The sequence below is a fragment of the Peromyscus leucopus genome, chromosome 3 (assembly GCF_004664715.2).
Source record: "Peromyscus leucopus breed LL Stock chromosome 3, UCI_PerLeu_2.1, whole genome shotgun sequence".
Taxonomy (NCBI): domain Eukaryota; kingdom Metazoa; phylum Chordata; class Mammalia; order Rodentia; family Cricetidae; genus Peromyscus; species Peromyscus leucopus.
In genome coordinates, this window is record NC_051065.1 from 148,589,736 (window position 1) to 148,604,900 (window position 15,165).

The 15,165-nt window shown below is 43.1% G+C and overlaps 1 protein-coding gene across 5 annotated transcripts in view; it reads right to left on the reverse strand.

Moving 5' to 3' along the window:
* Positions 1-15,165, reverse strand: part of LOC114700724 (alpha-1-inhibitor 3-like) — a 176,328-nt gene that overhangs the window by 85,284 nt on the left and 75,879 nt on the right. For 3 of the 5 annotated variants that reach the window (XM_037204176.1, XM_037204178.1, XM_037204175.1), the window contains exons 1-7: positions 10,722-10,905; positions 9,369-9,552; positions 8,514-8,670; positions 8,346-8,398; positions 1,420-1,440; positions 1,009-1,177; positions 587-671 (exon numbers count right to left, since the gene is read on the reverse strand). The exons of the other annotated variants lie outside the window; for them this stretch is intronic. In XM_037204176.1, the coding sequence (XP_037060071.1) occupies positions 587-671; positions 1,009-1,177; positions 1,420-1,440; positions 8,346-8,398; positions 8,514-8,670; positions 9,369-9,552; positions 10,722-10,807 (755 nt within the window). In that variant the 5' untranslated portion in view covers positions 10,808-10,905. Of the gene's footprint in view, positions 1-586; positions 672-1,008; positions 1,178-1,419; positions 1,441-8,345; positions 8,399-8,513; positions 8,671-9,368; positions 9,553-10,721; positions 10,906-15,165 lie in introns of those variants that run through there. 5 annotated transcript variants of the gene reach the window in all.

Here is a 15,165-nt window from a genome sequence, read left to right on the forward strand (position 1 = left end):
GCAGGTGTGTCTCTTTGATTCAGGCACATTTGCCAATTCCTTCTAGCATGGTTTGACTTACTGGGGTTCCAGACTTTAATAACGATTTCAGTTGCTGTGACACAGGATCCACATTTATCAGGTACAGAAATGCAAACAGAAAAGCAAGATGTTTAAAAGTTAAACTTGGGCAGCAGAGGCTGGAACAACAACCAGATTGGGAGCTCTTGTTTCTCTGTTCTTTCTCTCAAGCCATAACAGGTCAGCAGAATGCTGTGTTTAGTGCCTGTGCTCTCTTCACATGGGTCAGGGGATCTTTGTAGGTACCTTCCTGTCTCCAAAGGCAGAAACTCTCTACTGCCTCATACAATTGATTTATCACTGGTGTCATCAGAATTGACATCATCCACATATGCAATGAATGATCAAGCAGTAATGGATGCAGAGCAGTGGGGACAAGAGGAAGAAATGAACACCATAGGGGAAACATCCCAGGAGGAATGTCAACCTTAGCATTTTTACGTATTCTACAATGACACGTTATCCCAGGTAGTTTTTGTGTTCATGTACATTCTGAAGGATGGAAGATTAAACACAGGTAACTCACACTCCACACACAGTCATGTTTACTTTTTCATCTTGCACAGAGATGGCCTTTGGAACCTTTACTTGAACTTCAAACCTGGGAAGCACTATTGGGAAAGAGAGGAGAAATTCAGGTGGGAAATAACTTTTCTAGTCACCTAAATGATCAGTCTCTGCCAAGAAATGGTGACTTCACATTATTAAAGTTACCCCCCACACCCAGTAAACTTAGAATGTTGAGTGGTGATAGATCTATCAGGATTTGCAAATCACAGGGGTATCTACCTAAATAAGAAAAGCCAAGTAATTTGCTTCTGAAAATCCCAGAGCTTTCTGGAAGTTCCAGGTTGCTAGGTGGATAGCCATAGTTAGAGTTTGATGAAGCCCAGTCTTACCCATTGAACTCAACATCTACTTTCCCTTTTCAAACTTCCCAAGCCATACCAAATTCCTCCACAGTGAAGGAGTGCTCTTTCTTCTCTCCTGATTGTTTCACTATCACTATCTTGTAGGAGCCCTGAATAGGCTCTGATGACAGGCTGAAGGACAGCTGCTTAAGGCCATGCTCTGTGTTAATATCCCGCCACTGCATAATTCGATTCCTCTTTGGATCCTGTGAGACAGGTTGTAAATTTTGTAAGTAAATAGAGTTTTAATTACATCAACACATCTAAGACCATGTGTTCATGATGGAAGCATCAGGGTAGGGAGGAATAAAAGTTAGTGCGATATAATGAAGCAATTATCCACAATGGTGGAAGGCTGGTGACCTATAGTACTACTATAACATTCCAACATCAAGTTACTTTCAGCAGATTGATTTCTCTCTGAATATGAAACAGTTAAGTTTCTTACCTCAATGTAAGCCAGAGGAAACTGAAACAGAAGAGAAAACAGTGTTAGTTTAAAACAGTGGTTCTCAGCCTATGGGTCATTATCACTTTGGCAAATCTCTATCTCCAAAAGTTATGATTCATATTATATTACATTAATTCATATTCATATTACATTATGATTCATAACAATATTATAGTTATGAAGTAACAATGAAAATAATTTATTGGAGACCCATCTGAGCCTTTATAGTATAGAGATTACAGAATTTATTGTTCAAATCAGGAATATTTTTAGTGTGAAATGGGGTTACTAGTTTTAAATATTATATCCAGCCAAAATGTTTAACTTGGGGGGGGGGTCCTGGGCAAGCTGTATATGCCACTCTACCCAGGGCCCTGGCTTCCCCTCCTCATCTAATGAGACACAAAGGCATTAGCACACGAACTCAATATACACCTCCTGGACGTAGTGCGACAGAGCAAACCACTGTCTAAACATTGCCCAGAAATCCGAAGAAAGAAAGGGTCAATAGCTGCTCTCGCTTCAATGGAGAATTGCTGCTGACTAAGGCGAGGGCTGCATGTTCAGAGGTTTTACAGGCAAAGTGTTTCTGATCGAGCAGATGGAGAACACAGTAAAGACAGACAGTGACAAGGTCATTTAAGGTTCTGTAATAACTGAGCCATCTGAAGAGGTGAATTTCCTCAGGTGAGCATCAGCTTGAGGAAAACATGACCATTTCTAGCAGTTGAAGAGAGAGCAAGCAGTGGCAGTTGTAAGGGAATTTTAGTGAGATAGAACTTGTTTCTGAAAGTCAAGAGAAATAAATCATGATAATGAATATGAAGCTGTGGTACATGTGTACACAGTGAAAGTTTATTCATCTGTAAAAAATGAAATCACAAAATTTGTCGACTGTGGTGATATTTTATTTGTGCTTTAATAAATAAAGTTTGCCTGGAGATCAGAGGAAATAGCAAGTCATTTTAAGTAAACAAAAAGTCAGGCAGTGGTAGCACATGCCCTTAATTCTATCACTCAGCAGGCATGGGCTCTGTGTATTCAAGGTCACACTAGGGAATAGAGCCAAGCGTGGTGATACACGCCTTTAATCCCAGTCCAACCATATAGTTCTGGAGACCTATACAGACAGGAAGTGACAGAACTGGCCATGAAGAGGAAATGATTTCATGAGACAGAAAGCAAATCAGATGGCAGAACAGCAAGGCATATCAGCCTGGGTAGATAGGAAGTTGCTCTCTTTGAAAGCTGCAGAGTTGGTGAGGTAAGGTGGGCTGGTGGCTTTCCCTATTTCCCTGATCTCTCTAAGGCTTTCACCCCTATATTTGGCTCTGTGTTTTTTTATTTATTAAGACCATTTAGAAATTTGTCTACATGGGGCTGGAGAAATGGCTTAGAGGTTAAGAGCACTGACTGCTCTTCCAGAGGTCCTGAGTTCAATTCCCAGCAACCACATGGTGGCTCATAATCATCTGTAATAAGGTCTGGTGCCCTTTTCTGGTCATACATGCTGTATACAGAATAAATAAATAAATCTTTTAAAAAAAAGAAATTCGACTACAGTAGGTAAATGGATAAAACTTGGAAAAATTATAATGGTAAGCCAGGCTCAGAAAGATAACTGTTTTTATGCCAATACCAAGCTGTTTTTATTACTATAGCTCTACAATAGAGCTTGATGTCAGGGATGGTGATGCCTCCAGAGGTGGCCTTGTTGTACAGGATTCTTTTAGCTATCCTGGGTCTTTTGTTTTTTTTTTTTTTTTCTTTTTTGGTTTTTCGAGACAGGGTTTCTCTGTGTAGCTTTGCGCCTTTCCTGGAACTCGCTTTGGAGACCAGGCTGGCCTCGAACTCACAAAGATCCACCTGCCTCTGCCTCCCGAGTGCTGGGATTAAAGGCGTGCGCCACCACCGCCCGGCTGGGTCTTTTGTTTTTCCATATAAAGTTGAGTATTTTTCTTTCCAAGTCTGTGAAGAATTGTGTTGGGATTTTGATGTGGATTGCATTGAATCTGTAGATTGCTTTTGGTAAGATTGCCATTTTTACTATGTTAATCCTACCTATCCAGGAGCATGGGAGATCTTTCCATTTTCTGATATCTTCTTCAATTTCTTTCTTCAGAGACTTATAGTTCTTGTCATACAGGTTTTTCACTTGCTTGGTTAGAATTATTCCAAGGTATTTTATATTATTTGTGGCTATTAGAAAGGGTGATGTTTCTCTGATTTCTTTCTCTGCCTGATTATCATTTGTACATAGGAGGGCTTCAGAATTTTTTGAGTTAATCTTGTACCTGCCACATTACTGAAGGAGTTTATCAGCTGTAGGAGTTCTCTGGTCGAATTTTTGGGGTCACTTATGTATACTATCTTATCATCTGCAAATAGTGGAAGTTTGACTTCTTTCTTTCCAGTTTGAGGGGTGGGCAATGGAGGGTAGGGGATAGGGGATGAGAACATAAGGGAATGGGATGGTCAAGCTGGAACAGGGATGGAGTGGGAAAGCAACGAAAGAGATACCATGATAGAGGGAGAAATCATGGGGATAGAGAGAAACCTGGTGCTTGGGAAGTTGCCAGGAATCTCCAAGGATGATCCCAGCTTGGACTACTAGAAACAGTGGAGAGGGTCCCTGAACTGAACTGGCTTGCCCCAGTGATTAGATTGGTAAATACCCTAACTGTCATCATAGAGCTTTTTTCCACATCCACAGCCAAACACTAGGCAGAGCTCCAGGAGTCCAGTAAAAGAGAGAGAAGAGGGATTCTATAAGCAAGTGTATCAGGATCATGATGGGGAAATCTGCAGAGATGACCAAACCAAACTAGTGGGAACTCATGAAAGTTGGATCAACAGCTCTAGAGCCTGCATGGGACTGGACTAAGCCCTCTGCATGGTGAGACAATTGTGTAGTTGGATCTGCTTGGGGGACTCCATGGAAGTAGGATCAGAATTCATCTCTGGTGCATGAGTGGGCTTTTTGGAGCCCACTACCTATGATGGGACACCTCGTGCAGCCTTGGGGCAGGGGGAAGGGCCTGGACTTGCCTCTACTGGATGTGTCTCTCCATGGCAGGCCTTGCCTTCTTGTCGGGGGAAGTGTGGGGTGGGTTGGAAGGGGGAGGCTGGGAGGGTGGGAGGAGGAAAGAGGGGGATCTTTGATTGGTGTGTAGAATGAAGGAAAAAATTTTCTTAATTAAAAAAAAAACAAACTGCTGCATGTTCTTTCTCATATGTGGCTCCTCACTCCAAACCCGGATAATGGGGACTCAAGGCAACTAGAAGAGGACCGCTGGTTAGAAATCCCTCAAGGCAGGGGACACAGCATGACATAGGGAATGTTAAAGCACAGGTGCACTTTTGGGGACTGAACATTTAAGCAGGGATGAGGGTGTGGGATGGGAGAGACAGGGACGGATGGGAGGATTAATCCACACTGAGGACCCATGAAAAATCCATGTGGAAACTTACTGCTTTCTAAGCCTATTAAGAAGCATAGGTTAAGAGGAGAGTCAGAGGAAGATGTACTACATGTGTAGATAATGCTGCCCCTGAAGGCCAAGGGTCACTATACAAATGTCCCAGTTCTAGGCATGAGACAGCACCTTATGAGTTCCTGGCCAGGGAGGCCCTAGAGACCCCCTCCCAAAGCAATACAGAATCTTGTTTCATTCCTTGATTGCCCACAATAACTAGTTTATAATATTCTATTGTGGAAGACACCACACACCTTGGTTGAAGGGTGTAGAGAAATCAAGCTGGTGCTCAGCTAACATTCCCCCTGCTGATCAGCAGTCACACTGCCACAAGGTGCTGTGCAGATTGCTGTAGGAGAGGAGATGTCAACAGTCTCATCCAGCTGAGAACCCTAGGATGTCTAACACCAACCTGCCACGCAAGATGTGCCCATTGGTGCAAGAGTACCTGAACGTCTTGCAAATAGCTCTTTTTTTTGGTATGTGAGTGTGGTGTAATGCACACGTGTGTGCACGTGTATGTATTCATGCATCCAACAGAGGCCAGAGGAGCGTGTGTGTGTGTGCCCTGCACTCACTCTCTATCTTATAGACTTAAGACTGTCAAGAACTTGGAGCTAAACTGGCAGGTGGAAAGTTCCAGCAATTCTCCTACCTCTGGCCTCCACAGCAGTGGGGTTGTAGAAGCTGCCAGTCATGCCTGGCTTTTTACGTGGGATCTCTGATACAGCATACATTTAACATATGTTGTATCATAACATTTAATAACAGCAAGGCTCACTTATCTATGTGTCCTTATCACAGATATAGGAAAATCATAATGAAAAATTAGAAGGAAACTTAAATACATTATCCATTGATAGGCCTAGATTCTATTACTGGTCTTGCATAAAATGATGTGACATTAGGGTCTATGAGATTGCTCAGTGGGTAAAGGCATTTGCTGTTGACCTCATGACCTGACCTTGGTCTCCTGGACTCATGTTGGAGGAGACAGACATGTGAACATGGTTCTCTTTCCCCCACACGTGTGCACTCATGTGCACGTGCACATGGCATAAATATAATGATTTTGAAGTTACAGGACTTGGGACTCGTTAGCCAGTTATTAATCACTCAGTTCCCCTCTCCTGCTCCACTTTCTTGCTTTCTTTCTTGTCACCCTCCAGCCATTTTGGGGGTTTGTGAACAGAAATCTGGTACTCTGGTGCTGTCTTTATCTTTGCCACCGAGGCACACACCAATTACCGGGGTTAGTGTATCTGAAATCTGTATCCTTAAGGATACGTCCCCCACATGGGAATGACTTTTGTGTGCAGAGGAGGAATGGCTTTTAGCTTTCTCCCTGGGGCCTGGACAGGCCTTTGCACCCCTGCCATACTCATACCAGATGTGGCTGTCATCCCCGGTGATGAGGCTCTTCCAGTACCCTCTTTTGACCACATAGGAGGAAGGTCTAAGAGGGCCATTCAAATGATAGCTCTCCTTTTTGGCCTGGGAGTAATGCAGGCATGGCCACAGGAGCTGCGGGGATAGTCCTGTCATCACATCTTTTCAAAAAAAAGTTATCCATTCAGTTAATTGATGATGTAAAGGCCATCTCCAGCACCATTCTTGACTTGCAGAGTCAGTTAGACTCTCTGGGTGAGGTATTCCTCCAAAATAAGAGGGGGTTAGATCTGCTAACTGCAGAAAAGGGGGGGTCTTTGTTTTTACAGGAAAAGTGCTGGTTCTATGCTCACAAGTCAGGGATTGTCCAGGATAAATTAAAGAGGCTGCAGGAAGACCTGGAGAGGAGAGGGCGGGAGTTTCAGACAATCCTCTGTGGACAGGCCTCATGGATTCTTACCCTACCTACTTCCCCTCCTTGAACCCTTTCTTCTCCTTATTCTCCTTCTCACCATTGGGCCTTGAGTGTTCAATAAGTTCACACAATTTATCCACCAGAGATTGGAGGCAATTAAGATAAATCAGGTTGAGGTATGCTACCAAAGATTAGCCACTCAGGAGTCTGGTCCCTCCCATGGCTAGGTATCCTCCTATGAGCGCCCTTCTTCTGCTCTCCACTTGACCAATGATGGGTAAGCTCTCAGGTGGGCTGAGATGACCTAAGACATGTCATAGAGTGACCCACCCCCCATCTCCTATTCACGATACATGGTACTCAATGACGGGTAAGATCTCCAAGTGGGGGATGACCTAACACAGGGGCCATGTCTTACAAAAGGGGGAGGTGCTGGGCCCCATAAGGCCCAGGCACGAAGCCCAGTGTAACTTCCTCTGCCTAGCTCAAGTTTGGCGACCTGTCTTCAGACATGACTTCCACATATGAGTGACTCAACACTACGGGACCTAGAATCACCTCTGCCTAGTAAGTGCTGAGATGGCATCATCTCATTGACTGCTATCCTCACCCTACCCCCCGCCCCCCATCACCCCAAACTATATAAGCCCACTCCTGATGCAATAAAGTGAGTTCCTGCTTTGACAAGACTCCTGGCCCAGTGTGCTTCTCTCTGGTGGACGGGGGTGAGAGGGGTGGGGCGTGGGGTCTGGGCCGTCGACACTCATCATCCCGCTCAGCCCCAAGGGAGAGACCAGCTGGAGCAGTCCTGCCTCTGCCCTACCTGTTGGTCAGACAGACAGTACCGTAGCAGAAGGGCGGGGACCGTCAATCTCACCCAGCCGTGAACCCTATAAACTGTGAGAACCACTGGCCTGGCAGGACACGCCCACTGGTGCAGTAGTAGCACAAATGTCACGGAAGGAGCCAACCACTCTCTGACTGGATTTAAGTCCTACTACCCAAGATGAAACCCACATTAGACATCATTATAGGGCCAAGAATCTGTGGCCAGAGGAGAACGCATTATTACTCTGCTGCCAAAGGACGTAGTGTTAAACCAACTGATATTGATGTATCTTTATACTCACAGATCAAAGCTTCTCTCAGCCCCTGTCAGAGAAGCCTCTCCTTGCAGCAGAGGGTGATTAGCACAGACCCCACCACTTGCTGAAGTGCAGAGGACAAGAGACTCTGAAATGCTAATTCATTCTTTAGAGAGTCCATTTAGGGAAGGATCTAAATGTTCAATAAAGGTTATAGGTGAGAAATACCCCTGTTAGACTAGAAATGGATTTCTTAAGGATGACTTGAAGTAACAGAAACTACAAAAGAAATGACTGACATGGTTAAGCCCAAAGGTTCTGACAGTAACAGTCTCCATGAAGTATAAAGAAACCCAGAGACGCTTCACCAGTAATGGAGTGCAAGATATAGGGAAGACATTGCATGGCCAATGGTAACTGAGCAAGGGGTAGAAATAGTTAAATGAGCAGAGTAGAGAAGAAGACCAACTCATACCTTAGCAAGGGGCTAGAAATGAGAATATTTCAGTCACATTATGTCTTCACAAACCCACCAATACCCACATGTAGAAGACTCACCAACTCATTCAGGGGGCGTAGGTTTTTATCCATAGAGACAACCCGAAACTTGACTGGAGAAAGAGAGAGAGAGAGGGAATTTTCTAGTGAGGTCCAGAGAGCTAGGCCTTCTCTGTTTCATGTTCAGGATGGCTTTTTCACTCCATAGCCCGTGATGGACCTTCGTACCTGACTGTCCTGGTTTGTACACGGGTTTGTCTGTCTGGACAAAGACAACACTTTCTTTGTTCTTCACCAGCACCATACTCTTTTTGTTGAATTCATGTGTTGGTCCTTTGATGTGGACAGAGAGGGACATCTCATCTGAAGCTGAGACTCTGGGGAGCTGAGGACAAGAGGAGCACAAGAACCTTTGGAGGTCTTAGATTTCCTTTTTACTTCCTGTCCTTCCACACCATAGGGAGGAGATCGGGGTCCCTCAGTTTCTGTTTAGTTCTTATGTGGAGGAGGGTATGTCAGAAACAAAGTATGAAAAGAAAAACACAACATTTCATGAGTCAATGGAAGCAACAAAGACACAGTTGTTTTTATGGAGTAAATATAATCTTGATTGAAAACTAGATAGAACTCTGGAACTTAGGTAGAGTGAAAACTAACACATTGATAATGGTAGGAATTGCATCTTGAGGATAGGTACAGAAGAAGAAACCCAGCACTTATTCAGGATAGCAATTACACATAGGAGATGTGGTTCTGATTAGCTGGAGTGCTAACTGGAAGTTTATAACTTACTAGCAGCAAGTACTACACAGTGGCAAACCCTTCTTTCTCTGGGTACTAGGTTCTTTGAGGAACTTCAGCGGGAAAGCAGCACATGCACAAGTATTGGCTCTCCCTGTTTGGGGTGGGATAATCTATGCTATTTGTTTATTGGGTAAATGTTCTAAGTGTCTATTGTTATGAAGTAGTAGCTGTGTTTCTAGATTAATCTCCTTTAGATAAATGTAAGTATATTATAAACGCATCTACACACATATGTACATAAATATAGAAAACAGACAGGGACAGGTATCTAGTACTCACAGTGAAGGAGTCACAGTGGAACATGTCCTTGTCGACCACAAACTCATTGGAAAGACTTCTGGTTCCCCAGCTAGACTGCAAGGAGGCCCTGACAGTCACTGTCTCATTCAGATCGAGGAGATGGAAGCAGATTTTCTCAGGGGTCTCAGTGTAGAGCTGGGAAGGGACCAGCACCATATACTTCCTGGAAAGGGAAAAGTTGAGGCCAGCTGGGGACAGATATCATTGTCCATGGCTGTAGTTTCTTCACAATAATCATCACCATCCAAGATTCTCCAGCCTGAGATGGCAGGTGACAGCATGATACCCCAGAGTGGTCAATTACCAGTGTTTGTAATGGTAATCACTCAGCTTCAGCAATGATATCTATCAAGGTATCTTCACATGGCATGGACTACTGTCACTGAAGCAGGGAGCATTCAAGTGCTGGAAGGTTTTTAAATTTTTTTGATAAAAATCTGGGAGGATAAATTATTCTTTTCATAAAAATTTATCAAGATTGTTCTTGATTACTATTTTTAATTCTTGAAAAATAACAGTACCCTGTTTTTATTTTTGGTACACTTAAACCTAAGACGTATAACGTGACTGCAATCCAGAGTAGCATGATTCACCTGTGCTATAGTTGAACATGTGCCACAGGCTATCTGCAGCAATTGTTCTCTACCTTTTTCTGGCATTAGAGTTTTTTGTACCTAAAACAGCCCAAAATTTAGACTGTCACCACTACATCACATAATAGAAAAAAAAATCAAGATTGCTTTTATTTTTACCACTTTAAATATATTTTCCTAATTAAAAAAAGTGACAAGAAAAGTCACTCAACAATATAATCCTGATAATGTGGTTATTTGGGCACCAAATAGCAAGTTTCACTTGTAGTTTAAGCCAAGGTCTTTGATCCTAACAAGAGTGTTGTTTTAAGACACAAACATCCACAGAGTTGCAGTGTGCCTGAATCCTTACCCATCCCAAGGTTAAACTATAGGCTACACATTTCTAACCCAAAGTGCCAACAATGTAAATCCTTATCTTCAAAGAGATGAAATTGTTTCAACACAGAAGAGTGTCTCTGACCACTGGGATTTTAGATATTAGTGGTACAGTCATAAGAGGAACGCTATTCTAAATCACATCACACCTCAGTTTAGTAACACAGATTGCTTTAGAATTGGAAAAATGATATCATAGAATCATGTAATACTAAAGTTGGAAAGCATACATGTAATTATCATTTGTTAATTGAAAAACAAAAAGGATATAAAGAAGCTTTTGGGTGAAGGGACTGTGAAAGGAAATGGATGGTTTTGATTGGAGGAGGAACAACATGGAAGAGGCCTTGGTGGTACTCACGGTTGTCCAGGTGATAAGGAAGCAGAGGTCAGGAAGGCAAGAAGAACTGAAATCAGACATTGCAGAGCCTGTTTGTCCTTCCACATGGTGTAGGAAGGAAGAACAAGAGGACAGGGCCTATGGTGTCCTTTTCTTTGATGGGGTTTCCAGAGATGTCCCCGATACACAGTGCTTTATTTATGAGTGCTCTGTGTAAACAGGAATCTCTGCCCTAGGTGCCCAAACAGACAAGTGGAATTTTGCAAGAGTTTTCCATTTGTGTCACTGTATTCAGTGGTGGCCTCAGCACAACTCAAATAAGTTGCAACAGTCTCAGGAACGGTGCCAGAGAATCTTGCATGGTGTTGGTGAAGGATCAAGGGCACAGAATCTACTTAGTCTGAATTAGAGAAGACTTTCTCAGTCTTCCTACTACCCACCTGTAAATCTTTGCAGTGCATGGCTGTGCTATGGTTGTGTGACATTTGCTACCTCACTGCTTCTGGTCACCTGGAATCTAGCAGCACTCCCTGGGAGGTTACAGCTCATTTTCTCTGTTTCCTCATGTGAGAGTCACTAGAGTAGTTCAGGTTGGAGATTTTCAGTTCTCCTGTCTCTAGTCATTCAAGTATCTGCCTTCATGGGTGCTGTGTTTGAAAGGGGGACAGTGGATACTGGGCAAGCTCAAAAACTCACCTACTATTAGTCACCATGCTTGAGCTTTCCATGTTAGAACAGAAGTTCACCAAGCTCATCTACAGGTACAGTTGAGAAGCTTTATCTCTGTGGTCTACTAGGAAGCCAAATATAATCTGTGCAACTTGAGGTGACTGCTTTAAATGATTTAAATACATCAATATTTGGGATACAACTCAGTTCCTTTGGAAGGACATTAAGGTTTGAGTTTGGAAGTACATTAGCATTTCTAATCTAGATCATGGGACTGTTTATTTTTCCCGAGATCTTATGGCATTGACTTGAGAGGAAGGTACAGCATAAGCTAGAACAACTATAATCTTGAGGCATTAAGGAAAAAGAAAGAACATTTCTGTGGAATAATTCTCTTATACACTGTAAAGATTTGTCACTTTAATTGGTTTAATAAAATGCAGATTGGTCAGTAGCCAGGCAGGAAATATAGGTGGGGTGACCAAACTAAGGATGATTGGAAGGAGAAGGGCAGAATTAGAAGTTGCCAGTAGAGACAGAGGGAGCAGAAGATAAATGTGCCATGCTAATAAAGGTATGGCCACTTGGCAGAGCATAAATAAGAAATATGGGTTAACTTAAAATGTAAGACCTGGTTAGTAATAAGCCTGAGCTATTGATCACGTATTTATAATCAATATAAGCTCCAGAGTGGTTATTTTGGAATAGGTGGTTCAGACAAGAAACTTCCAATTACAGAACATGCTAAAACATGATGTAGGGTATGTATGGAAAGGTTGAGAGAGAAATAAAACCTCTACATTTAATTGATTGACTTCTGAACCCCAATTAATCATCAGTTGGAAGCCCCAGGAAATCCTGCACTGATCCTTTTTGTCCACATTCCACTGAAACAATAACTACAGTTTTTCACCTTCACTTCTTTATTTTATTTTATTTTTCTTTATTAAGAAATTTTCTACTCACTCCACATACTATTCACAGACCCCCTCCTCCCTCCTCCCACCCACCAGCCCTCTTTCCCAAGCCACCCTGCATCCCCACATCCCCCAAATCGAGGTCTCCCATTGGGAGTCAGCAGAGCCCAGCTCAATGAGCCTAGGCAGGTCCAAGCCCCTTCCCACTGCACCAAGGCTGAGCAAGGTGTCACACCACAGGCACTGGATTACCAGAGATCTGCCCATGCACCAGGGACAGATCCCGATCCCCCTGCCTGAGTGTCCCCCAAACAGTTCGAGCCAAACAACTGTCTTCCATGTCCAGAGGGCCTAGTCCAGACCCATGGGGGCTCCACAGCCACCAGTCCACAGTTCATGGGTTTCCACTAGTGTGGTCTGTCATCTTTGCACTTCCTCCCATCATGATCTCGACGTCCCTTGCCTGCAGTATCTCTCCTCTTTCTTATCAATTGGATTCCTGGAACACAGCCTTCACCTTCACTTCTTTCTCTTTATTTTGGAGCATGACAATAAATGGCTGTAAATTCCTCAGATGATGCTAGAAGCAGCAGATACAGAAATATAAATGGGTCCTAACAACGCAGGATAATATCAGATGGCAGGGCTTGTCTGAGATCGTGCATAAGACAGGCTCACAGATGACTTCCTGTTAGAGACAGACAGGCTACAATGATTTACTTGAAGTTTTGAGTCAGTGGGGTACAGATATGACTGAGTCTTGAAAAATCCCATGAAGAGACCTGGAGACCAGGAAAGCATTGACATGTCTGATATGGAAGTATTTCATTGGAATATTGATGCTGTAATAAAGCTAAGTTTAAATGAAGAGGGCCTATGGGAAGAAATTTGGAGTAAAACCTAAAATGATGAAAGGATATAAAAGCTTTTCTGTTGAGCTCGGCAACTTATGTGGTGGCTTGAGAGGATGACTGGAAGCCTAGAGACCCCACGGGATGACTGGACTAGTTATCTAAACATGCTGTGATGGTGTTTCAAACTGAGAGACTAGGAGTTAGACAGACTTCCTGGTAGGTAGACAGATAGGGAGATGGGTTACAGCTAGGAAATAAAGGTGACAAACCTCCAAGATGACTGACATCTTCTTTTCTGTGATGGTTGAATAATAATGGCCCCATAGGCTCATATATTGGGGAGTTTAGGTCACCAGAGAGTGAACTGTTTGAAAGGAGTAGAAGGTGTGACCTTTTTAGAGGAAATGTGCCTCTGGGGGTGGCTTTGAGGTTTCAAAAGCCTATGCCACCAGAATTTCCCCTCTGTCTGTCTCTCTCTGTCTCTGTCTCTGTCTCTCTCTCAGCCCATGAATCAGGATGGAGCTCTCAGCTACTTCTCCAACACCATGTCTCATCCAAAGTGTCCATGTTTCCTGCAATGATGATAATGGACTAAACCTCTGAAATTGTAAGCAAGAAATTGCTACGAGGGGTTGGGATATATCTGTGATGGGCCTGGCCATGCTGAGTTGGAAAATGTGAACTTTGGTACTTTGGACTAGAGAAGTGGGTGAACACTTTAAGTGGTGCTTACTGGGCTATCCTACAAGGAACATGAACAATGGTGCTGAGAGCAATGTAAATTATGGCAGCCTGGCTCAAGAAGTTTCATTGGGGATGAATATTAGTAAGTGGCCTGGAGACCATTCTTGTGATATTTTGGAAAAGAATAAGGCTGCTTTTTGTTTCTGCCTCAAACACCTGGCTGAGGCTAAATTGAAGAGTTTTGAATTAATGTTGTTGCCAGAGGATATGTTAAGACAGCCTAGTATTTACTCTGTCATGTGGTTAACAGTAATCACTCTTATGCAGACCTATCATGAAAAGGAGAAATCCGGACAAAGGTAAACACAAAATGTCCATATCGAGGAGAAAGGGTGCATCAAGAAATGTAATGGGACAAAGTATAGTTGTCAAGGAGATAAAAAAAACTTAAAGGAAACCTGGTGCTAAATGATATAAGGGGACTAGTGACTTCAGGGCAGTACCCTGCCAAGTAAACTTCCAACTCATGAAAAGGAATTAAAGAAAACCTTAAGCAGTGAAAGAAACTATCAACAACAGAAAGCTGATGCAAACAGAATTGAAAGAAGGGACCCAAGTGCCAGCCCCATCAAGCAGCAGAATTTGGTAGTATCACCCACACGGCTTGATCTCTAGAGTCAAGAATACAAGAAAGGGGTTGTAGAATTTTCAACCATGGCTAAGGAGAGCCACTAAGGCATGTGTCAGGGGTGTCCCTGCATGGAGGCCCAGAGAGGCCATTGTGTGGAGCTGTGAAGGTGAAGCCTGGATTGCCTTGGAGACACCTGTTACAGAGTTCAAATACACTTGGAAAAGACCAAAGACTTGATTCAAATGATCAGTAAATAAATTTGTTAATTACTGCCAGCAGGTCAACAACCTTTAATTCAAACTGAAGGCATATTATGCACATCTGTCTAGAGGAAGGGTTTTTATTTTTTCATTTTTCATTTTTTTTTAATTTTGGAGATTATTTTTATTTACAATACTGATATTCCTGTGTAGATGTAACCAACCGTCTTATTAAATAGGAAACACAGAACCAATGTAAAAGAGAAAGCCAAGAGGTCAGAGCTCAGAGCTAGAATCTCACCCTTCCTCCTGCGGTGGTCCCAGCTTCCCAAAAGAGAGTTATTTCCCTGTGTGTAAGTCGTTTCATAGTCATTCTGCCTTCTCATTGGTTGTAAACCCAAACACATGACTGCCTCGTCACTGTCTGTATGCACAGCCCTCCAGGTCTTAAAGGCATATGTCTCCAATGCTGGCTGTATCCCTGAACACACAGAGATCTATGGGGTTAAA